Genomic DNA, 24,673 nt, shown 5'->3' with positions numbered 1-24,673 from the left:
GGGAATTATTTTGTCTTAATTTTCTAGTATACATGCATAGTTGGAACTCAAAAGAAAAATTGTATAGGGAACTGAAATGGGAATTAACTCAAACTTTATCTCAAAATAACAATCTTGAATTTGTCTTGAAGTATGATTATTTCTTAATGAGATTAGACAAGTATAGCTCAGTTTCACCTTGTTTTCTGTATTTAAATACAGAGTTCAATTAGTAATACTATTGCTGATTTTCCTGCCATAGTTGCCTGCCCATTAATAGCTTATTGAGATAACCAATTCATTTCACAAGGGTCACTGAGCATCTATTAGATAATGATGACTTTCAGCCATTACTAAAGATGAAAGATAAATGTTTCTTATTATTTGTAAGACAATATGAGGTTGGGCAAGATCAAAAGTATACATTACCAAAAGTGGTTTTCTTTAATTATTGTACCAGTGTGTATTTCAAAGAAATTTAATCCATTCATTTACTTGTGACTCAATAAAATGTCACCTTAAAGTCTATTAGATTTTCATAAAGTCCTGTATTTATTTTTAAACTCATCTTTTTGCTTTTGTAACTGCATGAAAACAAATATAGACCGTCAACAAATTGCACTATGTTGATTTCAAATCCTGAAATATACATATGATAAACAAATGCTTTAGAGGAAACAAAGAGAAATATGATAGATTTTTTTAAGGGCTCATAATTAGAATGGCCAATTAAAGAGAGAAAAAGATGCATGCGTATATATATATAGAATGACATCCACGAAGTCCTTTTGAATCAGAAGCGAGTTGTGAATTAAGGAGCTCAGGAAACAAGTAAGCCAGGAAACAATAGCCCTGTGTGTTCAGCATTGATTGCAAAGACAATAGTGAAATATTGGTAACAGAATAAAAGCTGAGGAAAGCGTGGTTCTGTTTCTAACATGAATTTTACAAGGCAGTCTGTGCTTAACTAACTTGCTGGGCTGCTTGAAAATAATGCACTGTGAAAGATAAGAGAAGTGGATATAGTGCACTTCGATTTTCATAAAAGATTTTGACAGCTTCATGTGAGAGATTAATGACTGAGGTAGAGAATTGTAGAGTAAACGATAAAGAGTTTCTCACATAGGAAATCAGTTCAGGAATAAGAATCTTTTAGGAGAAAAGTATTTCAAGTAAAAAAAATTAAATGCAGTAACCTTTAAAATCACAGGGGAACAACATTTTATATTTCTAGTTTCAAAAAGCATTCAGTTTGCATTCTTGCTCCTTTCTTCTCTAATTTACTATTACCATACATTTATTATGTTTAATTATGTTACCCAAATATGTATTATGTTAACTACAAATTATGCTAAAATTAATTACTAGTGCATTCATCAAGAAAATGCAAATAATTTTAAAGGCAGTGAATGACAAGTTTATCTTTTGCTGAGAAATGAAAGACCATTGCAAAGTAAGAACTCTGAACTAAATGACATGACTATTGATAATATTTAACCATGAGCATGTTTGTAGATCACCGAAAAATTAATAACCTAAAATATAACATCATTCCACCAAATTAAAGCCAAATGAAGAAGGCTTTCAATATTTAAACAATAAATTTATTCATTTACTAATAAGTTTTTATGATACTTTCTCACCCACTCTTTATCTATTTAAATTAGCTCCTGAGTTTTTCTTACATGTTTCAGAAATTTAGGAAAGAAAATACCACTATATGAGTGGCTTTCATTTGTTTTTTTCTGAGACAAGTGCCATTGCTTCTACTTTCAGTGCCTGAAAGCTAGAATTTTCACGTCACTGAATAACTTTTATAGTAAAATGAACAAGCAGGTGCAAGTAAACTCTGGAGGCAGTGGGCATACCTATTTGTTTCAAGTGATATATCTCAGTTTTTGAACCACGAAGAAAATCCAGAGCTTTGTGTGTTCTTCCATCAAGGATAATCAGGAGCCAAGTACAATGGGAGTGAGGTCGAATGTCAATGTTAACTCTGAGCTAAACCTGACCTGACCTATTCCCACCTCATTCTTGTTTCTAACAGTTTGTGATTTCTTTTATGTGCCATTCTCACAGCACTTTATTTAGAGTTCTCATAGTATTAAAAACATTTTAAGCACTAATTATGGGACAGACAATGCACTTTTTACTGGGCATCACAATGGATAAGTCAACAACTAGGGTCCTTTACGGTTTAGCATAGTTGATAAATGATTAAACAAAGGATTTTGCAGTGTGGGGTAACAAGTAAGATTGTTAGTGTGCTGGAGCAATGCAGGCTTCAGGGAAGGTCCACTGAACCTGACTAGGGGCATGGAGTAGAGATGTCAGGGACAGCTGCCCCAAGCGAGGGTATCTAAGGTTGTGTGCTTAGGTCTTGACCACATGAACATTTCAGTTGATCCTCCAAATAGCCCTTTTGGGGACATATTACTTTTCCCAGTTTTGAAGGATCAAATGTGAAGACTTAGGAAAATTAAATAGTGCATTAATTTCTAAGGCTAGTAAGAGTCAAGAAGAGTTGTGACTCAACCTCCTGTGGCTTGAATTCTGGGTACAATGATCTTTGGGGAAACCATATCTATGTTTCCCAAGATCCCAGTTAATTTTAGAGAACCTTATAGTGATGATTTTCTTCTTTATTTTTCAGGCTAACTTTTTGAATGACTCAAGGAAATAATAACGAATATCATAGAAGTCTGACCTTGAGAATTCAGCCATGGAGATAGGAAAATAAGCAGCAATCTAGTGAGCAGAGGTCCAGCCAGGAATTCATGGCTGAAATTTCAGCATTTCATAAATCACAGCGGAATTTTACATCCCTTGGAGGCACATTCTTTCCCCAGCCAGCCAGGCACTGGGACATGACGGGTCCAGCTGTCCACTAGACACCACAGCTAAATCCTCCAGCAAGAGCGGCACCGGTGTTTGTGGAGGTTCTGGTACTTTCTATAGGAAAGAACTCAGATGTAATTAATATAAATTAAATGCTGGTTGCATATTCAAATTTTCCATCCTAGTAATTATAGATACTCATTTTCACTTCTTGTCAATTTATGCATTAAATGTCTTCTCTCTTCCACACACACACAAACAGCTCCTGAAACACACATAAATCTGGAGACAGCAGAGATTTAACAATAATAAATGAGTTGATCATATAGAAGAGATAAGTATATTTTAGACTTCGGAAAGAGAAAAGAAAACCAAGAGATTGCCAATAAGTATATTTAAAAATAAGTATTTAAAGTCCATGGGTACTGGCTTAAAATTTTTTGTTTGAATATTGAGTAAAAACAAAGGAATAATTAGGCTTATGGGATTTAGCAAAATTAAAATATTGTTAGTAGTAGTTTTAAGATATAATTATTTTTAATTTATCAATGTATAGACAATTATTACACAGCCTGTCTCACCCAAGTTTTGTTTTGTTTTCAGCAGACTTCCAGCAACTTTGAACATAATCTTAAAACACAGAAGGAAGTGAAAAAACTTTCTGAAATAGCTATATTAAAAAATATATATATATATATTGTTTATGTAGAATGTCTTTAGGGTACTAAGTTAATCTGTAAAATAATATTGCAATAATTCTTATACAAATTCAGTCTTGTCTTTTACTTACCACTAGGCAGGCAGAAGGTAAAGGTTAAAAGGGAGAAAAATTGGAGACAAATATGCTAATAGCTTTAAATAAGGAGTTCACTAGCTGAACAACAGAAAAAAGTATTCCAGGTATCAAAAAGTTTTAAATTATGGTATAAAAACCTTAAGGGGCATGAAGAGTTTCCAAGGACTATTCAGGAACAGACAGTTTTTAAAAATTTCTTGATCTTAAACTTTCATATATGGTCTTCCCTAAAAGTGACCTGCCTGAAAGTAGGTCTGTGGTTGGACTGGTTTCAGTTCCTAGCTCCTGCTTTTACAATCATCTTTCACAAAATCTTTGGAACATGCAGAATCATATCACAGAGCACAGCCCAAAGTGTAAAAAAGTTCACATAACAGAGCAAAGAGACTAAAATATTGTCGCTGATGTTGAGACAAGGAACAGACAATTTCTGACTTACTTTCAGCACATCAACAGGAAGTTTTAATAGGATTATACCCTGACAGGGCATTAGGAATGATTTTTTGGTGATAGATTACTGCACTTACATCATTCTGAAGGAGGTAAAGATTTTGGTGATATCTCTATAACAGGACTTCTTCCATTTCTATAGTCCAGTGTAAGAAAAGTACATTTCTCAGAATGAATTCTGGATCCTGTTTCATCTAAGGAAATAGTATGCTTAAGTGAACAAGAAATTTTGTCCATGTATCTAGATAAAACCACCTCATTAAGTCACCCAGCATTAACTATGTAAAATATAACATATGTTTAAAAATATTTATCAAAATGTGTGATATATATAATTTCATCAATTATATACCATTAATAATTGTAAAAATAACTTCATCTGAAATAGTTTTTATACTTAAATATTTACCATCACAACAATTTTTATAGACAATCCATATATTTAATTTTATTTACAAAGAAGATACAGTATCAAGAAAAGACTTTAAAATAAAAAAAATGTATTGGGATCAAAATATATGGCAGTCATGAAATGAAAATGTGAGTTTGAGGAGAAAAAGAAACCATGTAGCATTTATGTTCAAGTAAAATTTGTTCATCTTTTTAAGTGGATGATAGTGAATATGAAATCACTGTTACATCCTTGGGCCCATTTAAAAGTGAGAATGAACTGGTTTGTTTTTTAGTAGTCATATTAATAGTAATCAGAAATTATATTTTTTCAAATAACTCAACTTATTATAAAACTTTTAGGTGGAAAATTAAAAATGTAAAAGGGCTTTTATAGTGTAGAAAATCATTTCATTGGCTCTGAAAGCCAAAAGAAACAAATTGGCAACCTTCTACGTCCCCTCCCTGAGCTTGGGAAGGTCACAGCGCTCATGGAGCCTCTAAAGGAAGATTCAGAGCCATGTCCTAGAGTTATGATAAACTCATAAAGCCTTATAATAATCATAAAATATTTACATTTGTATTTTGCTTTATAAGTTTACAAATTTATCTCCCACAGTCTCATTTGATCTCATACCAAAAAAGAAGTTATTTACAACAGGTGATGCTATCTTTATTTTGCGAATAAATAACTAAAACTTCACTAAAAATTGTTACATAACCCCCAAATTTTCTATTAAATCAGGGTGTTCATTTCTAAACTTAAGGTTTGAGTCTTTATATAATTTTTTTAAGTTAGGAGTAATTTTTAATTTTTCAATTAGAATTGACATTCAATACTTGATTACTTTCAGATGAACAACAGTGATTATATATTTATGTAAATTGGCAGAGTACACTTTTTAAAAATCATTACACCTTAGCTCTCTTTTTCTACATGTTGTGTTTATAAGGTAGGGAAGTATAATGGGAAACAAAGCCTTTCTGGAAGTGATATCTCATTTGTCTGCAAAATCATTTCTTGTGAACCAACCCTACACTATCACAATGTAGATAAACAAAGAGTCTATGAAAGCTTCAATTACCTTTTTCCAATTATATTTTACAGTACAGGCTTTTTTGTCGTTATTGGTGGTGGTTGTAGTTTGTTTTGTTCTGTTTTTACACAAAGTCAACCATAACCAGGTAGGTTAATATCAGTTAATTTTTATCACACAATTACCTGGTACATAGTACCATCCTGAACATATTAAATAAACTATTTTAATTCTCATAATAATAGTGTTGTGTCAATCATTTTACTAATGACATTATAAAGGTAAGAAAACTGAGGTGAATGAAGTTGCTCCATGTTCCAGGGATAGTACAAAAGAAAGTTGACATCTGTGTTCTAGTATTAACTATAATTAATCGCTACACTATGCTGCCTCTTGAAGACACCTAAGTTGTCCATGTGATCTGCTAAGAGTTGAATTTGAGAATATTTTTAACTTTTAAGATGTTTTGAGAAAATATTATCAGTTTAAAATTTGTTTGCAGGAAGCACTTGAAAAACAAAACCACATTACTTTTTTTCCCCTGTGGGGTACATTCCTTAATATACTTGAAGGCATGGCTCATACTGAAATATTGTTTAGTCAATCTTTTCAGGAGAGAACAGATAAGTATGGATTAATGGCTACTTTAGTTAATGATTGCAAATCTGATTTTAATTAATTGTGCTATGTAGCCATTTTTTATTCATAAAATAAACTTGTGCTCAGAATATATTTCATTAGGAAAAATGGAAGAAAAAATCCAGCAATGACCAGCAGAAAACTTTAAAGATCAAAATAAGTAGAGATAATAATTCTTACAATTTGTTTTATTTTAAAAATATCTATATTCACTAATGCAGTAAAGAAGTATGCGTTTTTCTGTATATCCATTTTTATTATTTTACCATCTGCATTTATATGCAAATAGAACACTTCCCAATGACTTAAACACGGTGATGGTTGATGTAATGAAGTGGAGTTGCTGATACTGTCTTAAGCACAGAATTCCATGTTGTTTTTCCCGTTGTTTTGAGAACAAGGTGTCTGTTGTACCTGGCTTCATCCCAAAGAGGACGAGGACAGAGCAGAGAGGTTTGCCTGGAGCTTAGAGCTTTATCTCAGACACTTCTCCAGCCTGATTGTGTTTTCCCTCTCCACTGTGGTTATTTTCAACATCTCCTGCGTGCATTTTGAATGTACTGCTCATTCCCTTTATAGCTCCTGAGGTGAAAGTGCAACTTCTTCAGGAAGCATCTGCCAGGGAGACAGCACTGCCGGCAGAATTCTCCCCACAGCGGTTCAGAGCACCTGCTAGTTTACAGAAATCTTGAAGCCCTTCCAGATCCACACATCTCACATTCAAGTCCATGTGGGAGAAAGCAAGCTGGTTTAGTTTAATTCAAAAACTAAAAAGTAGAAAGGACAGAAAAAGTTCCAGTTTGATTCTTGAGTATTTTTTAAATGTATTTAGTTATTTCTCAAGTACAGGTTTTTTTTGTCAATTTCTCCAATCCCAGCCCCGCCTCCGCCCCGTCTCCCCACCTCCCTCCCATCCCCCCCCCACAGTCCTCATCCCTGTGTCTTTCATACTTGTTCTTCAAGTATTGTCATTTGAATGAAACTAGTCCTAAACTGACTTCTTGAATATTTAACACCTCGTCCTTTTTACAATCTCCGCCTGGGTCATCAAGCCTGAATTCCCGCATGCACTGCTCTTAATGTGAAGACAAGACCTCTTAAAAGGCTTCCCTGTGAGGGTTAGATGTGATCATGTATTAAATTATTTCTTGTTGCTCTTAACTCACAGTCATCATTCAGCAAATGAAATTTATTATTATTATCAAGACAAGATGATGATGATTAGACTTAAGTAACAGGGCAAAAACTAAATTGTTTTACTATTCAGACTTTACTATTTTCTTTGGTTATAATGTACCAGCTCTCTTTCACTCTTTCTGTATGTATCTTACTTACAAAATGCTAATTCATATGTTGAGTAATTTACAAATATTAAGCATCAGGAATGTAAAAATTCCTTGGTTCTGCCCTTTCTTAACACAGATATTTTGCTTAGAAGCTGGACTTAAATGAGCCCATGAAAAGAGTAAAATACAGCAGTTCGTACTATATAGAAAAGTATGGTTTAATTACAAGTTGAATTAAGTGATTTTAATGTTTGAAATTTAGTGATTAATCCAAAATCAAATGTTAATGATTTTCTGGGTTTTGAAAATGTTGGGTTATAAATGTGATTTTTAAAATAAAGTCTTAAAGAATTTACATTTTGCAGTACAGTCAGGCTAAAAAGTATAAATTTACACTGTCATCTCATTGCATTAAATTTTCCATCTTTTAGGAATGAGGTATGGTTTTCATTAAAAAAGCAAGAAAAACTTATTGATTTTAGGTTTTTTCCTCTGATTTATAATATTAAAATAATTTGTTTCAATTTTTGTTCTTACAATTAGATAGTGAATGATAACTTTCAATCTCTTATCCAAGATATTTTTAATATAGCTTTATTATTATAAAGAAGTGCTAGAAGAAAATACACAGGAAATAAATTTCATTCTCTAATCATTTCTGCCACAGATAAGCTTTTGTCATAATAGTGCTAAAAGAGAACTTAAAATATTAAATCAACCATAATATTATATACAATGGCATTATGATCTAGCAAATATTAAATATAAACTAATAAAAGTTCTGTGTGCATATAGATGTGTAGACATATCAAACTATACCTGTATCTATATATCTCTTTATCTACCTGTGACGTTATCTAGTAAAAACTTGCATGAAAGGCGTTAAGAAGAGAGTGCCTTAAAAACAAAGACAAGTGGGAGAGGAGACAGAATTTTGTGTTTCATTTAATCTCTACTTTACTTCCCTTACTTCACCGCGTTCTGGAAACCAGGATATCAAAGCTCTCTTGGTATGCAGAATTAGCCTGAAGGTTGTGTGGGGTTCTGAATTTTTTTTTCTGTATTCTTTTGAAAATTCTGTCAAATTTAGAACTTTGTGATACAATGAAAAGACAGCTGTGAAGGTAGCTTGCTAGTTCCTTCACAGGAATATTGTTTTCACATGATTTAGTTTTGAATCCAGAGAAATTGCATTTTTCTTCTTTTATTAGTTAGTACCTTTAATAGGTACTCTCATTAATCAGCATGTCTTGAGGAAAGCTGGTCTTTTTCCATAAAGCTGAATAGATCCTGCTGTGCGGGTATCAGTAATGGTGCTAAGGCTTATGTTTTTGGAAAGCGTTATAGGGCATTAGACATATTAAAGTGAAACCAATCATTTCTTGGTGGCCATGGGCATTTTTTCCTAGTAGGGCTTTAAAAATAATAAATAGTTTAAATATGCTAATGTCAGCTAAACTCTCTGATGTTCAACTTTCATGTTTAATCACAACAAAAGATAATATTGCAGACAGTGTCAGTTAGAGCTATTCCAACATTAGTTTGACCAAATAGCATTTCACCAAATAGGACGTATTACTCCCCAAATAGGGACCTTCCTAACATTTTGTAACATCATTTATAAAGAAGCTTCTTAAGAGAGTTCAGAAGTAAATGCAATTTTTTGTGGAAAAGCACTAACTATCTTAAGCTGGGGTAGATATAATTAACAACTGTGAAACAAAATGAAATAGTCAGGCTTTTTCCCTATATATCTCCAACAACCAGATGTTTGAAATTATGTATGCAAAACATCCAGGTGATTGACTAAAAATTGAAGTATTTGTCAAGAAAACACTTTCAAGATAATGTATGCTATACTCAGTTAAATGATTCATTCATTATTGAACATTTTTATTCTGATTATTTTATTTTACTTTAAAAAACTACCTCAGGTGCCACTGTTACCATTTATCTCTTTTTTATAAATTTTATTTTATTCTTGTTTATTCTGTTAAAGTTGTCCCAATTTTCCCCCCTTGCCCTCCTCCATCCTGCACCACCCCCAGTTCCCACAGTTCATCACCAACCCATTGTCCATGTCCATGGGTCACTCATACATGTTCTTTGACTACTCCTTTCCCCTTCCTTCCACCATCCCTACCACTCTCTTTCTTCTGGTAGCTGTCAGTTCCCTGTTTCTATGTCTCCAGTCCAGTTTTGCTCCTTAGTTTATTTTGTTCATTCAATTCCCCTTGTAAGTGGTATTGGTCTTTCACCTACTAGCTTATTTCACTTAGCATAATAGTCTCTAGTTTCATCCATGCTGTTGCAAAGGGTAGGAGTTCCTTCTTCTTTCTTTCTGCTACATAGTATTCCACTACATAAATGTACCACAGTTGTTGTTTTTTTAATCCATTCCTCTACTGATGGGCACTTAAGCTGTTCCCAACACTTTGCTATTGTAAATAATGCTGCTATAAACATCAGGGTACATAAATTCTTTTGAGTTGGTGTTTCAGGATTCTTAAGGTGTATTCCCAGCAGTGGAATCTCTGGGTCAAAAAACAGTTCAATTTTTAATTTTTGAGCAAATTCCATACTGTTTTCCACAGTGGTTGTACCAGTTTGCATTCCACCAACAGTGCACTAGGATCCCCTTTTCTCCACAGCCTCTCTAGAACTTGTTTGTTGATTTATTATTGATGGCCATTCTGACTGGTGTGAAGTTGTACTTCACTGTGGTTTTAATTTGTATCTCTCTGATGGCTAGTGATGCTGAGCATCCTTTCATATGTCTCTGGGCCTTCTGTATGTCCTCCTTAGAGAAGCGTCTGTTCAGGTCCTCAGCCCATTTTTTGATTGGACTGATTGTCTTCCTTTTGTGGAGTTGTGTGAGTTCTTTATATATTTTTGAAAATTAAATCTTTGATATATCATTGGCAAATATATTTTCCATACAGTTGGTTCCCTTTTCATTTTGATGATGGTTTCTTTAGCTGTGCAGAAGATTTTTAATTTGATGTAGGTCCATTTGTTTACTTTTTTTTTATTCCCCTTGCCCTAGGAGATATATCATCAAATATATTGCTACATGGGATATCTGAAATTTTTCTGCCTATGTTTTCCTCTGGGAATTTTATGGTATCACAAGTTACATTTAAGTCTTTAATCCATTTTAAGTTTATTCTGAGGTATGGTACAAGTTGATGGACCTAGTTCAATTTTTTTGCATGTACCAGTCCAGTTCTCCCAATACTATTTATTGAAGAGGCTAGTTTTACTCCATTCTATGTTCATGCCCCCTTTGTTGAATATTAAATTACCATAGAGACATGGGTTTATTTCTGGGCTCTCTATTCTGTTCTATTGATCTATGTGTCTGTTGGAAGTCCTAGCCACAGCTATCAAACAAGAAGAAATAAAAGGCATCCAAATTGGAAAAAAAGAAGTAAAATGGCATTGTTTGCAGATGACTTGATAATGTACATGGAAAACCCTTTAAGCTCCTCCCAAAATCTACTTGACCTAATAAGTGAACTCAGCAAAGTAGCAGGATACAAAGTCAATATTCAGAAATCAATGACATTTTTGTACACCAACTAAGAAAAAATACCATTTACTATAACAACAACAACAAAAATTAAAGTACTAGAAATAAACTTAACCAAGAAGGTAAAAGACCTGTACCCAGAAACTATAGAACACTAAAGAAAGAAATTGAGAAAGGTACAAATACGTGGAAGCATATACTCTGTCAATGGATTAGAAGAATTACCATCATTAAAATGTTCACACTGCCCAAAGCAATTTATACATTCAATTCAATGGCTATTAAAACACTTATGGCATATTTCACAGATCTAGAACAAATATGTTGAAATTTATAAGGAACCCAAAAAGACCCTGAATAGCTACAGCAATCTTGAGAAAGAAGGACAAAGTTAGAGGGATCACAGTACCTGATGTTAAACCATACTACAAGTCCACTGTAATCAGGACAGACTGGCCCCGATCACTTTACTGTCTATATTGCAAAGGGGTCCTAGGCACAATAGCTCCTAGAATGTCCATTTTGAAATTTAGGGCAAATAAAGGTCCGAGTTTGTTAGCATAGAATTTTTGCTTCATCCTGCTGCCTTTAATGGCCTGTCTTTGCTTCACCAGCTTCTCCCTCACACACGAAGTTCTCCATCCTCAACAGAGAGAACCCCTCATCCTTGTGGGTATCTGACTCTAAGAGTACATAGCATAGTCTAACACTATAGCTTATAGCACTAAACAAAAAAGTCAGGCTGACTGTTTCTGTTCAAGATACAATTTCATTGCCCTCATTTCTTCATCAGTAAGATGAAGATATAGGTCCCAGGTCATAGGGTGATAGGAAGGTCAATGTAAAGTGCCTAACAAAGTGTGTAGAACATACTAAACAGAATATTTAATGGTTTAAGGTGGTTCCTGAAGTATGGAATCAAAGGTTATAGTTTTTCTTCTTTATCCAAGTAGTTCTGATCCCAACTCACCTGTCCCTCACCTACCAGTTTACTTTGCTAGTTGAGTGTAGTCTGTTGACTTAAATTGCTTACTTAGTTCATTTATGTCTCATACAGAAGGTTTTGTATGTGCCACAGGTTTTTGCATTTAATTATGTCATATCATAATGCAGACATTCTTTGCTTTCCCAACTGCATTGCACTATGGAATTTTGATGTAGTTTACCATATTATTTCTTCTTCTAAAAATGTCTTAATTTTTTGTCTTCATTTATCCACTCAACAAGTATTTACATTTGTGTTCCATGATGTGTAGGCCCTTGGAATATACAGAAGTGAACAAATAAACAGCGTCTAGATCTTACTTTTAACAGGAAGAAACACTAATCAATCAGGTAAATCTTAATTATACCTTAGTAAAAATAAATAAATAAATGAAAAAAGAAATATGTCTAGTAGAAGTATTGAGAACAGTTTTTGCTACTTAATACATTATTAGGCAATTCAGTGAAGACTTAAAAATGATAGGAATAATTAATGCAGAACTCTTGGGGAAGAGAGATCCACATGGAAGAAATAGCAAAAGCCCACTTCCTTGGGCAAAAAAAAATTTATGACTTGTTGGAAATACATCCAGAGGGCCACTGTTGAGAGCAGAGCACTTTGGGAAAGAGTCGTAGTGGATAAAGTCAGAAAAGTATCAAAGGACAAGATAACATAGGCTAGTTGGTCGTTATCAAGAATTGAGGGTTATGTGTGAAACAGGAAGATGACCTGGAGTTAATGATCTGACTGTAACTCTAAAAAAATTATTCTGTAATTGTGGGGAGAATGGTCCTGGCTACAAGGGTCATTGGGAGAAGTTAAAGAAGCTCTGGCAAATACAATTATAACAACAATTTAATTATATTTACTAACTTCCTTTCTGCATTATGGCTATTCATTAATATACTCTATCATCTTTGCTAAATTATAATTTGTGTGAGGTAGGATTACAAAAGATTTATATATTTAGACATTAAAGTTCTTATAGCAAGAAAAAAGATTTTTGGTGCCCAAAGAGTGCAAAGCTAAAGTACTACCACTTCCCGTCCTTCTCCCTCCTCTCCCACACCATGATTACCTTCCATGAATCCAGAATTCCTTCTCAATACAGCAAACTCATGTCAGGCAGTATCCCTTTGTATTGTAAAGGGGAAAAAGAGGGTTCAACATGGAAGTAAATATGTAGAAGACACAGGTCTTATTCACAAAGAATCAGATTTGTGTGTTTGCCTGTATTATATATTTTATATGATTATCTAACAGTTGACCTTACAACACTTTTACTCTATAGTATCTTGTGCTTCTTTATAAAATATAAAACCTTGTTACTCCTAACTTGTAAAATTTCAGATATGATGATTTAAATTATTTAAGTTCTAACTAAGTTTTAATTAAGAATAGTTCTATACTAATATGAGAAAATACTATAAAAATGTGTTTTTTTTCTCCTGAGTCTCATTCAAGGGTTTTTCTAATGTATGTCTTCAGAAGCTTTGGGTTGGGACCAATGCCAATTAAGAAAGATAGTTATCTAAGCCTGGAAGACATAAGGGGGTCTCTCTTTTTTTCACAGTGCACAAGTTCATGTCTATTCTCCCTTCATGGCCTGACATGCCAGGACAGAGGAAGGGTGCTTATGTTAAGACTAGAAGTGATGACCTGGATCGGGCTTGTGAGAGTGCTAGTGTCCAAAGGCTTGTTAATCTTCGTGGTTCTCTAATCCCCCTCCCCCCCACCACACACATAAAGCTAAACCTGCTGCTGTCTCTAGGGAAAGGGAAATACCAGTCAGTGTTCAAAATCAGACTTTCATGGTAAAATACCCATTAATAATTAATTTTCTGCTTCCTTTAGAATAGGACAGGTTAAGCAGTTGGTCACATTCAGTAAATAAGAAATTACTTGCGGTAATTTCTGCAACATTCTAATCATCTTGCCACTTCTGAAACCTATTTTAAAAGTCTTTGATCTGCATTATGGTGGAAAGGACATTGGATGTAGAAATACTAAACTTGATTATAAATTCAACTTTGCCACTCACTGATAGCATGGCTAGGACAGGTCATATAGCCTACACATTATAGTTATTTTCTGGTGGTGAATTGGACATGGAAACCCACACCCCACGAGGTTGGTGTAATCACCAGGCACAAGAACATGTGAAGGCCATGAATGCAAATGTCACACAACAATTCATGAATGCAGACAGTAAATACAAACATTGGAATTATCCCTGCCCTAGTAGTGGTATCTGAGTATTCTACCCAAATGTGATCTTGTGAAATGGGAACAATGTCTCCTCTATCTTCTTTCTGCATATTATTAAGAATGGCGGTGTGCTATAATTGTTTAATTATATCGTTAAAGTGGGTTTTATTTTCTTCATTAAATACATAAGAAAAAGCTTTCCAATTAACAATGACCTTTATGACTTCTACTAGTTTGGATTCTGTGGATGGTGAAGCTGACTACAAATGAGATTCTGCAATGTACCCTGTTCTTTATTTTTTTCATCCACTGATTAGTTTCATACAATCTGCAGCAGCCTGCCCTGCTGCATTCAGCTTGCAATTTTGTAGCAATCTCAAACACTGTGTTCAATCCCCGAAGGCGTTCTGTAGAAATGCTGTCAAACTATTTCGATGTATGTGTATTTTCATTGGGTAGCTGTGCTTTGTACTCATTTAAGAGAATCAGTCTTTAATTTGTATCAGAACATTTTCAAGATGAAACACAGAATTCCAAGTCTCAGCGAAATCACTGACATGTGACCACAGCCTTCTGTTTTAAATCTCGCGTTGCCTGACTTCTATTAGACACAAAGCTATATTGTTGAACCTTGCCATAAAATGCAACTTTGAATAAATGGCATTAAATTTGGCCTTAAAACCTACTACATGTCATCATGCTTACCATCATCATTTGCTTCCAGTTTACCTTTCCAATTTCATCGCTCATCCCTCCCCTTTTCCCAGGCTTATTGGTACCTCCTTGTAATGCCTGATTCTCTCTCTCAGCTTTCTCTGGTGTTGCCCACTTACAGCACCTGTGTCTAGAAAGCCATGGCCTCCACATCTCACCCGCTTCATCTCAGGCATTTCCTGTCCTATCCCAGAAAGCCTTTTTCTACACCCAAACACCTGTTCTGAGTCAAGTAACTTTCTTTTGTCTCTCATGATCATTTTATTTAATAAAATTATTTTTCTTAGTGTGGAGTATTAAATGCATTGCTTGGTTGTCTTTCTCACTAGACTAAAAGAGTGAGGGCAATACCTTTTTGAGCCCATAATGCTTCATAAATGTTTATTGGATAAATGAATGCTACCTGGAAAAAAAATGTTGGTCAGTTTACTGAAGACAGCAAGAATTTGCTACTAAAATTATTATATTGAAATCGCTATATTTAATCACAACAGCAATATTATCAGTGAAATGCAGTGTAGTTTTAGCATGTAAACTTACCACTCTGCTAATGCAGGTGATTTTGAAAATAACATGTATATACCATTCTGTGCTTTCTGCATCTGGTTCATTATACTTAGGGTTGAACTAGATTGAATGAGGCTGACTCATAGACTTTTTCTACTACTTATAATTCCAAAGAACAAAGCATGTGCTGATGTCAAAACATTTGTGTAAACTAATGTAACCTTATTTTAATTTACTTGTCATCCACAAAAAAATAAAAACTGATTTTGACAAGACTTGCATTAAAACACACAGACATACAAAACAAAACCATATGCAGGTATTGTTTCATATTCGTATTAGGGATGGGGGACATACCAGTGTATTCATGTCTCCTGTGTTCACATCTAACATTTGCATTTGATGAAGTGCTACAATTCAGCATATGAAAATACAGTCAGAACAAAGATAATGTCTCTCATTTTCATTTTGATTAATAGTGTTCTGTTTCTGATGATTTGTAGGTGTTATTTGGAAGATGGAGGTTCAAAGGGGGCCTGGCTGAACCGGTCAAGTATTATTTTTGCTGGAGGTGATAAGTGGTCAGTGGATCCTCGAGTTTCAATTTCAACACTGAATAAAAGGGACTACAGTCTGCAGATACAGAACGTAGATGTGACAGATGATGGCCCATACACGTGTTCTGTTCAGACTCAACATACGCCGAGAACAATGCAGGTGCATCTAACTGTGCAAGGTATGCATTTCCATAACCATTGTATTGTGAAGGACTACGGTTAGAAATCTTCCTGTCAAAATGACTCAGATGTAACTGACAGTGTTGAAATGTATGTTGTCACTGTCTCCAGGGATGTGTGTTCCTAGATTCCCTTAAGTGTAGTGGCTCTCATAGTCATGTGACTCCTCACTTGCCAATATCAAAATTCGTCCATGAACACCACATTACAATTTTTTTGTGTATGATTCACATTGTATCTTTCCTTGAGTTACTCTTCAAATACATCCTTGAGAACCCATGATTGATACATTAAAATAAATATTTGATAACCCATCATGGATACATGAAAACATTAGAACTTTTTGAAATATGGATAGTAACTCCTTAGAACTGATTCTCCAGATTTCTAACACTCCATCTCAATCCAATTTCCATACACTTTGGTTAAAGTCACAATGAAAAGAAACATCCTTCTACAAATACTTAATTTAAATTTAGAGTAATTGAAAAAATATGGTACACAATGCTTTATACTTTGACGTAGGTTCAGTGGCTCATTGATCATTTCAGCTAACTTGCAGTCCCCAAATGCAAACAGAATCATTAAATTTTATTATTTTTCTTGCACACTAAAATGGAAGAGCATATCTATCTTGAGCACAAATACTTTTCAAGAAAATGAAATTATATTGCTAATAGAATAGAAAATGTATATTTTTAGCCCTTTACATTATTTTCTCGTGCATTTTAGATTAATCATGCATTCATTGCATAGAAGTATTGTGCTGTGGAACTCAAAATGACATTGCAGCATTTCTAAGAAAAATTAATAATGAATTATATGATAATGTGGTACAAGTGAATGCATGTTTTATTCCTAACTGGAATGCTGAGTAAGCAAGTTATTTGCATTACTCCTGAGTTTACCCTTTAAATAATTAACACTAAGTGTTAATTTATGTGCATGGCTTACATCTGGAAAATATTATTAATCTATAATTTTATTAACTGAGCTTTATTTCCTCACATAAATGTAAACCTAAATTGAAATACAGCTTCAATTATTAGTAAGTATTTTAACTTTGTGATAAAAATTAAGCTTATTAATTAAACAATTAACTTTATGGAAGTAAATATAAATTGACAATTACATTAGTGAATTTCCTCAACGGCTTTTCATATTGCAGATCACTGCAGACTGTAAAATGTCCCTCACTTAATAGCATAGGAGAATATCATAATTTCCACCAAAGTCTATCTTTATTCAGAGACTGTCCAGGGATTCCCAAGGGCAGGAGTTTGTCTAGTTTTAAAAACTGACATGAAATTACAAGTCAGAAACATGTGTCTCCTGTTACCCAGGCCTAACCCTACCCTCATGTTCAGTTCAGGTCCCTTTGACTTGAGTTTGTCCCTCAGAGACCACAAAAGAGTCTTATTACAAAAGAAAAAGTAAACTTCGACAGTAATACATTGGAGTCACTTGAGATACAGACTTTTTACTTCCTATAGATTTAAATGATGTGTTTCTAGATACATTAAGTCCTCTTTTCTTTTTCCCATTCTTTCATGTTCCATGTCAGGCCCAGTCTTTAAATCAGACTAATAGAGTATACATTTTTAAAGCTGTTACATGTCTTACTCTGTCACTCTTTTTTGATGGCCATTTGATGATGGTGACATTTTGGGCACTATTTCATAGAATAAATGTTAGGAGTGCACTTATTGAATGTTTTATCATGGTATGGTACTTTGTTCCTCTAGAAAAAGAAAATCTCTGTTACTGTTTTGAAAGTATGTACTTAGGTCAAATTAAAAGCTAATAATTTTATAGTATTCATGAACATAATTACGTATTAGAAGTTGATTGGCATGTGAACAGTTTTCCAATTACATTAATAAAGTTCAGGGAATACATACACTAATAGGCTTGTCAGTCAATTCAAGAACTAAGTAAATGTCATCAAAAGTCACCCCTACTTAAGCTGCATTTCCATCTCAAAGAATGAAAATAAACTGATATGTTCACCTCTTCAGTCTCTAAATCGGTTTGGTTGTCTGCTACAGAGATGTATCTGGATGGTTTCAAAGTGTGTGTTCTTGGCCTAACAATTTGTTAAGCCTTTACTTACCAAGATAAACTTAGCAAGCAAAAGAAGAACATGAATCACGGATGTTGAACAAGTATCGGCTGATAAAAATAAAGCTCATCTTTAATTGTTGCAACTATGTACTCAAGGGAGCTACTTAAAAATAAAATCACTTTAGAAATTGGATAATAAAAAGGATATCTTGTCAAGGCAGAAATTGTAAATGGGAAATTTGTTGGTGCTATTGGTTTCCTAGAGCTATTAATAACAATGAACAAAGCAATAAGGAAGAAAAAACACGGGAATACAAGTTGGAGAGCCTGTATTCCAATTCTGAAATTTTCCGCATGAAATGGGTAAATATCCAGTCTCTCTAAACTCTAATTTTCTCATTTGAAAGATGAGAACTCAGTAAATTTTAAGGACCACAGCAGTCAAAATCGAAAAGACCAATGGCAAAAAAAAGTCCACTTTGACTTTCTGCTTTTGATTTGAAATGAAAAAAAAAAAAAAATTCCACAACACTTGTATAACACTTGCATTACGCACTGTGCAAACTGATTTTTACACAGTAGCACCTAGCATGTACTCTGCAAATTTGCTTTGTTTATCTCCATGCTTTTCTTTCACCAACTGAGTGGAACAATGTATCTACTCATGGAATTAGAAGAATATGGTAAATTGGAGTTTTGCCTGAAGAGAATGGAAACTGGCTTAATTACTAAAAATTAGACAGTGAAAAAAATATTTATAATGCTGTTACATTGATTTACCTAATTGTTCACTGTTTCAACTCATTTTGTGCAAAATTTACCAAAAACGATCTCTCTTGGCCTTGAGTATGAAAATGTGCGAGGCTGTGACACTAGTTCCAAAGTCAGAGATTCCTTTAACAATACTGTAATGGTCAGAAGCATGAAATGTGAACACTGCCCACTCAAAAAAGGATGGTTCTTACTTTGAGTCCAGGTTGAAAGTCTAGCTTGTTTGCCACACATAGTGGACTCTGGCAGGTCATGTATCACAGCTAAATACGTACACAACAGCCCCAGACAACATCTTGGTTACAGCCCTGTGAGACTATGAACAAGGACTCAGCTAAGATCTGCCTGGACAGAAACCGACATAATAAATATATGCTGTCTTAAGACACACCCACCCCACCACACACAATATATTGACTGTTTATCACTCCACTTGTACCCTTTAAGGGAGATGCATTATAGTTCTCTCTAGACAGAGTGAAAGATCTGACTAGCGTATAACCCTCTGTCCAAAATAACTTCTCAAGTGTATTTAACTTCCCCAGGATCGCTAATTACATCAGGGTATGGGGTTACTTTAAAATATTTGTTGTAGATGGGGTGCTATGCTTCCTTTTCCAAAGATGGGCTTGCAAAGTGTCATCAGCAGACAGTAGGGCAACCAACAGTCGGTGACTGGATGAGCCAGGGAGTAAAAAGGCCCCTCTGTTTCAGCCTAAAAAGGTAATTCAGATGGTCCATGGGCTCCAGATAGCTGAAGCTGTTAGCTTATCTTCTTCCTTTATTCAAACTTATTTTCTTCTTCCACCAGGGATTTATCATAAAGATATTTCCTAATAAATACCCTGCACTGTAAACTTCATCTTATTCCAATGTTTGCTTCCCAAAGATGCTAAACTATGATGATGTTAGATCCTTGCTTCTGGCTAACTCATTGTTTTGAGAAAGCCTTTATAAAGTGAAAAGACAATGCATTCAACCACCATTTATTATTAACCATCTGTTTTATATTGGAAGGGACTTAAAGTGGCTTCTAAGGAAGCATTTAGTACACCAAGATAAATAGGAGAAATCTGAAGCAAACCAAAAGGGTAAGAAGAGTAGGGTGGCTTCAGAGGTGAGGTTAGATCATAAAATTTGTGACGTAATTTCTATATGATTTTTTAAAAATGATATTTTATGGCTCATGCTATTACAGCTGTCCTGATTTCCCCCTGTTGCCCCCTCCACCCAGCCACCCCCACTTCCTCAGGCAGTCCCCACACCATTATTCATGTTCCTGGGTGATGCCTATAAGTTCTTTGTCTTCTCCATTTCCTCTACTGCACTTTACATCCCCCTGGCTATTCTGTAACTGCCTGTTTGTACTTCCTAATCCCCTCACCTCTTCACCCATTCTCCCTTCTCCCCTTCCCATCTGGCAACCATCAAAAAGATCTCCATACCCATGATTCTGTCTCTTTTCTTGTTTGCTTACTTTGTTTTTTAAATTCAATTATTGATAGATACGTATTTATTGCCATTTTATTGTTTATAGTTTTGACCATCTTCTTTTTCTTAAGTAAGTCCCTTTTACAAATTATATAGTAATGCTTTGGTGATTATGGAGTCGTTTAGTTTGTGTGTGTGTATGTGGGGGGGGGGGAAGCTCCTTTATCTGCCCTTCAATTCTGAATGATAGTTTTGCTGGGTAGAGCAATCATTGCTATAGGTCCTAGGTTTTCATGACTGAATATTTCTTGCCAATCCTCTATAACGTGCAGTTTCTTCTGAGAAATCAGCTGACAGTGTTATGGGAACTCCCCTGTAAGCAACTAACTTCTTTTCTCTTGCTGCATTTCAAATTCTTTTCTTTTAATCTTTAATCTTTGGCATTTTAATTATGATGTATCTTGGAATGGGCCTCTTTGTATCCATTTTGTTTGGGACTCTGTGCTTCCTGGACTTTCATATCTATTTTGCTCACCAAATTAGGGAAGTTTTCTTTCATTATGTTTTCAAATAGATTTCCAATTTCTTGCTTTTCCTCTTCTCCTCCTGGCACCCCTATGATGAGAATGTTGGAATAACTGAAGTTGTCCCAGAGGCTGCTTGCACTATCCTCATTTTGGGGGGATTATTTTTTTTCTTTTTGTTGTTCTGATTGGCCTTTTTTTTTCTTCTTTATGTTCCAATCACTGATTTGATTTTCAGCTTTATCTACTCTACCGTTGTTTCCTGGTAAATTGTTCTTTATTTCCTTTACTGTATCTTTCATTACTGACTATATCTTTTTTATGCTGCTGAGGTCCTTACTAAGTTCCTTGAGCATCCTTATAGCCAGTGTTTCGAACTCTGCATCTGATAAATGGTTTATCTACATTTCATTTAGTTCCCTTTCTGGAGTTTTGATCTGTTCTTTCATTTGGGCCATGTTTCTTTGTTTCACCATTTTGGCAGTCTCCTTGTGTTTGTCTTTAAGTGTTAGGTAGAGTTGCTTTGATTCCATGTCTTGGTGGTAGTGTGGCCTAATGTAGTAGGTGTCCTGTAGGGTCCAGTGGCACAGCCTCTGCTATCACCCAAGCTGAGTATTTGAGGTACACCCTTCAGGTGGGCTGGGTGCACCCTCTTCTTGTTGTTGAGCCTTGATTGCTGTTGGCAGGTCAATGGGAGGGATTTATCCAGGCCAGTCAGCTTCAAGGACCAGCTGTGACCACTGACAACCGGCCTCTGCCCTCTGTGGAGATCAGCAGTGCAGGAGCAGGGTGTTGGTGCTCCAGTGTGCACTGTAGCTGTTCACTGGCTGTGCAGATGTTGGGGTTTCCTGGCTGGTGCAGGCCAAGGTCAGCTCCCACCTGTGTCCTGCCTGGGCCCATGTATGCTTTTGAAGCTTGGTAAAAAAAAATGGTTCTAAGATTTCTAGCAGCCAACACAGCTAGAAAAACAGGATCTATTATTCATATTATGGTCCATAAAGTTAAAACTTATAATTCTTACTACCCTGATCCTGTTACTCAAAATGAAGGAACATTTAGATGTAGAGCCATCTCAGAATATCACTGGGACCTCTAAGGAATATTAAATGTATAGTTCTCATAGCCCTCATTTATAAGATTGTTCCTTAAAACATGTTTCAGTATAACCTGAAGTTCAGGGAGGTTAAAAGTTATTTAAAATCTAAAAACAAATTCATTTTGACAGTAGTTCAATAACAGCATAATAGCTTTTCAATTATTGCTTAGTCTATGAGTACATTTTAGGACCTGTTTCTTCTGACTCAAACCTCCACAAATAGTATTTCCCAAAGTGAGTCTTTGAATAGAAATTTAGGTACAGATATTTGAACATTGTACTTACCAATGAATATCTGGGGAGCCATTATTCCATACGGCCACAGTATAGACCCCTATTCTCTAAAGAGGAGCATGTCTTAATCTGACATTAACATCCTTTTCCTGAATACTAAGGCCTTGACAAGGTACATGCTGGAAGAGGATGATTTCACACTTGAGCTGATGGGCCATAACACAGCATCACAAGACATAGGCCTGCCTTCCTCAAAAGACCTAAAGAAAGACAAAGCTATAGTGCTCAAAAAAGCATGTCAAAATGCCACATGTCAAAATGCCACATGCCTTAGAGAATTCGTCACTGTTCTGAAACAGTAAATATTTCAGACCTTCAACAAGCTACAAAATGAAATCAAAGAAAAGTTATCAGCACTAAGAAAAGTTTTACAGAGCTCACAGATGTCAAAATAGTCGATGTCTGAATGCAATGATAGCTCAGGACCAGGCCCTTGGACTGGCCCCTGCTCTGCTTTATTCAATTTCTATTTATAGTTGTGGGAAGATTAAGATTATATGTAAAAACCCAATTTTGGTCATGATTTAAAGCATAAAGAAATGGTAAAGACCCAAAACATGCATCTTTAAATATTTTTAGCATGGAAAAAATGATAGTTCACCTAAAGTGAACATGGCTCCTTATCATAATGTTATTCCACTGACACCACCAAATAGCCTTTGATGATAAGAAACAGAACTTTAGAGTACCTACAGAATAAAATATATACTTTAAAAATAGTATTATTGAAATATAATTGACATATAACATTATATTAATTTCATGTATAAAACAATGGTTTGATATTTGTATATATAGAGGTAGGCAAAAGTAGGTTTAGAGTTATAATATACATATACTATACAATAATTAATAAGTAGTAATATAAGAATAAGCTCTGTATTTTGCATACTCCCACCTGTAAAACTACTTTTGCCCTTCCCTGTATTGTAAAATGGAGAATAAGTCTAGTTAACAGACCTCCATCATCATACATCATTACAAGTTTGTTTTCTTTTTTCTTTTTTTTAATATTTTTAATTAATTTTATTTAGTTATTTTTCAAGTACAGTTTTTTGTCTATTTTTCCCTTCCCCTTGCTCCCCACCTCCCTCCCATTTCCACCCCCCTTAGATCTCATCCCTGTGTCCTTCCTATTTGTTCCTCCAAATCCCTCCCCCTTTTTCCCCTTAACTTCCCTTCCTTCTCCCCTCTGGTCACTATCCCCTTGTTCTCTATTTCAGTGTCTTTGTTTTTTTTTTTTCTGCTTGCTTGTTTGTTTTGTTGTTTAGCTTCCTGTTAAAGGTGAGATCATATGGTATTTGTCTTTCAGCACCTGGCCTATTTCACTCAGCATAATGCTTTCCAGTTCCATCCATGTTGTTGCAAAAGGTAGTAGCTCCTTCTTTCTCTCTGCAGCACAGAATTCCATTGTGTATATGTACCACAATTTTTTGATCCATTCATTTACTGATGGGCATGCAGGTTGCTTCCAACTCTTGGCTATTGTAAATTGTGCTGCTATGAACATTGTGGTGCATAGGTTCTTTGATATCGATGTTTTAGGATTCTTAGGATATAATCCCAGCAGTGGAATTGCTGGGTCAAAAGGCAGGTCAATTTTTATTTTTCTGAGAAAATTCCATACTGTTTTCCATAATGGTTGTACCAGTCTGCAATCCCACCAACAATGAACTAAGGACCCCTTTTCTCCACAACCTCTTCAACATTTGTTGTTGGTTGCTTTGTTTATGATAGCCATCCTGACTGGTGTAAAGTGGCATCTCATTGTGGTTTTAATTTGCATCTCTCTGATAGCTAGTGATATTGAGCATCTCTTCATGTGTCTCTGAATGTTCTGTATGTCCTCCTTGGAGAAGTATTTGTTCAAGTCCTTTTGCAATTTTTTAATTGGGTTGGGTGTCTTCTTAGAGTGGAGTCGTGTAAGTTCTTTGTATATTTTGGAGATTAAACCTTTGTCTGAGGTATACATCGGCAAGAAAATCTCAGATATTTCACACAGCAACTTTTTTACTGATATGTCCCCTAGAGCAAGGAATGTAAAGGAAAGAATAAACAAATGGGATCTCATCAAAATAAAAAGCTTCTGCGTGGCTAAAGAAAACAGTATTAAATTAGCAAGACAACCAACTGTATGGGAAAACATATTTGCCAATGATACCTCAGACAAGTTTGTTTTCTTGTGATTAGAACTTTTAAGATATACTCTCTTAGCAACTCTCAAATGTACAGTACAGTGTTATTGAGTGCCGTCACTGTTGGTTTGAAACCTTAGGAGTTTCCCTGGTGAAATCTGAGACTGACCTCAGTACATGGAGGGAAAGAAAAGATCAACATAAAAGAAAAGAGGCAGACCACTCCAGATTGATAGGTGACAGTTTTAATAAGCAATGGG

General features: G+C 34.9%; 1 protein-coding gene across 2 annotated transcripts in view; it reads left to right on the top strand.

The window, feature by feature from the left end:
* Positions 1 to 24,673, top strand: part of NEGR1 (neuronal growth regulator 1) — an 836,437-nt gene that overhangs the window by 315,435 nt on the left and 496,329 nt on the right. For both annotated transcript variants that reach the window (XM_053655407.1, XM_053655406.1), the window contains one exon: positions 15,865 to 16,097. In XM_053655407.1, coding sequence (XP_053511382.1) covers positions 15,865 to 16,097 — 233 coding nt within the window. The remainder of the gene's footprint in view (positions 1 to 15,864; positions 16,098 to 24,673) is intronic.

The sequence above is a fragment of the Artibeus jamaicensis genome, unplaced genomic scaffold (genome assembly GCF_021234435.1).
Source record: "Artibeus jamaicensis isolate MK-2021 breed Jamaican fruit bat unplaced genomic scaffold, CSHL_Jam_final scaffold_1019, whole genome shotgun sequence".
Lineage (NCBI taxonomy): Eukaryota > Metazoa > Chordata > Mammalia > Chiroptera > Phyllostomidae > Artibeus > Artibeus jamaicensis.
This window is presented reverse-complemented; position numbering and strand designations above follow the sequence as displayed.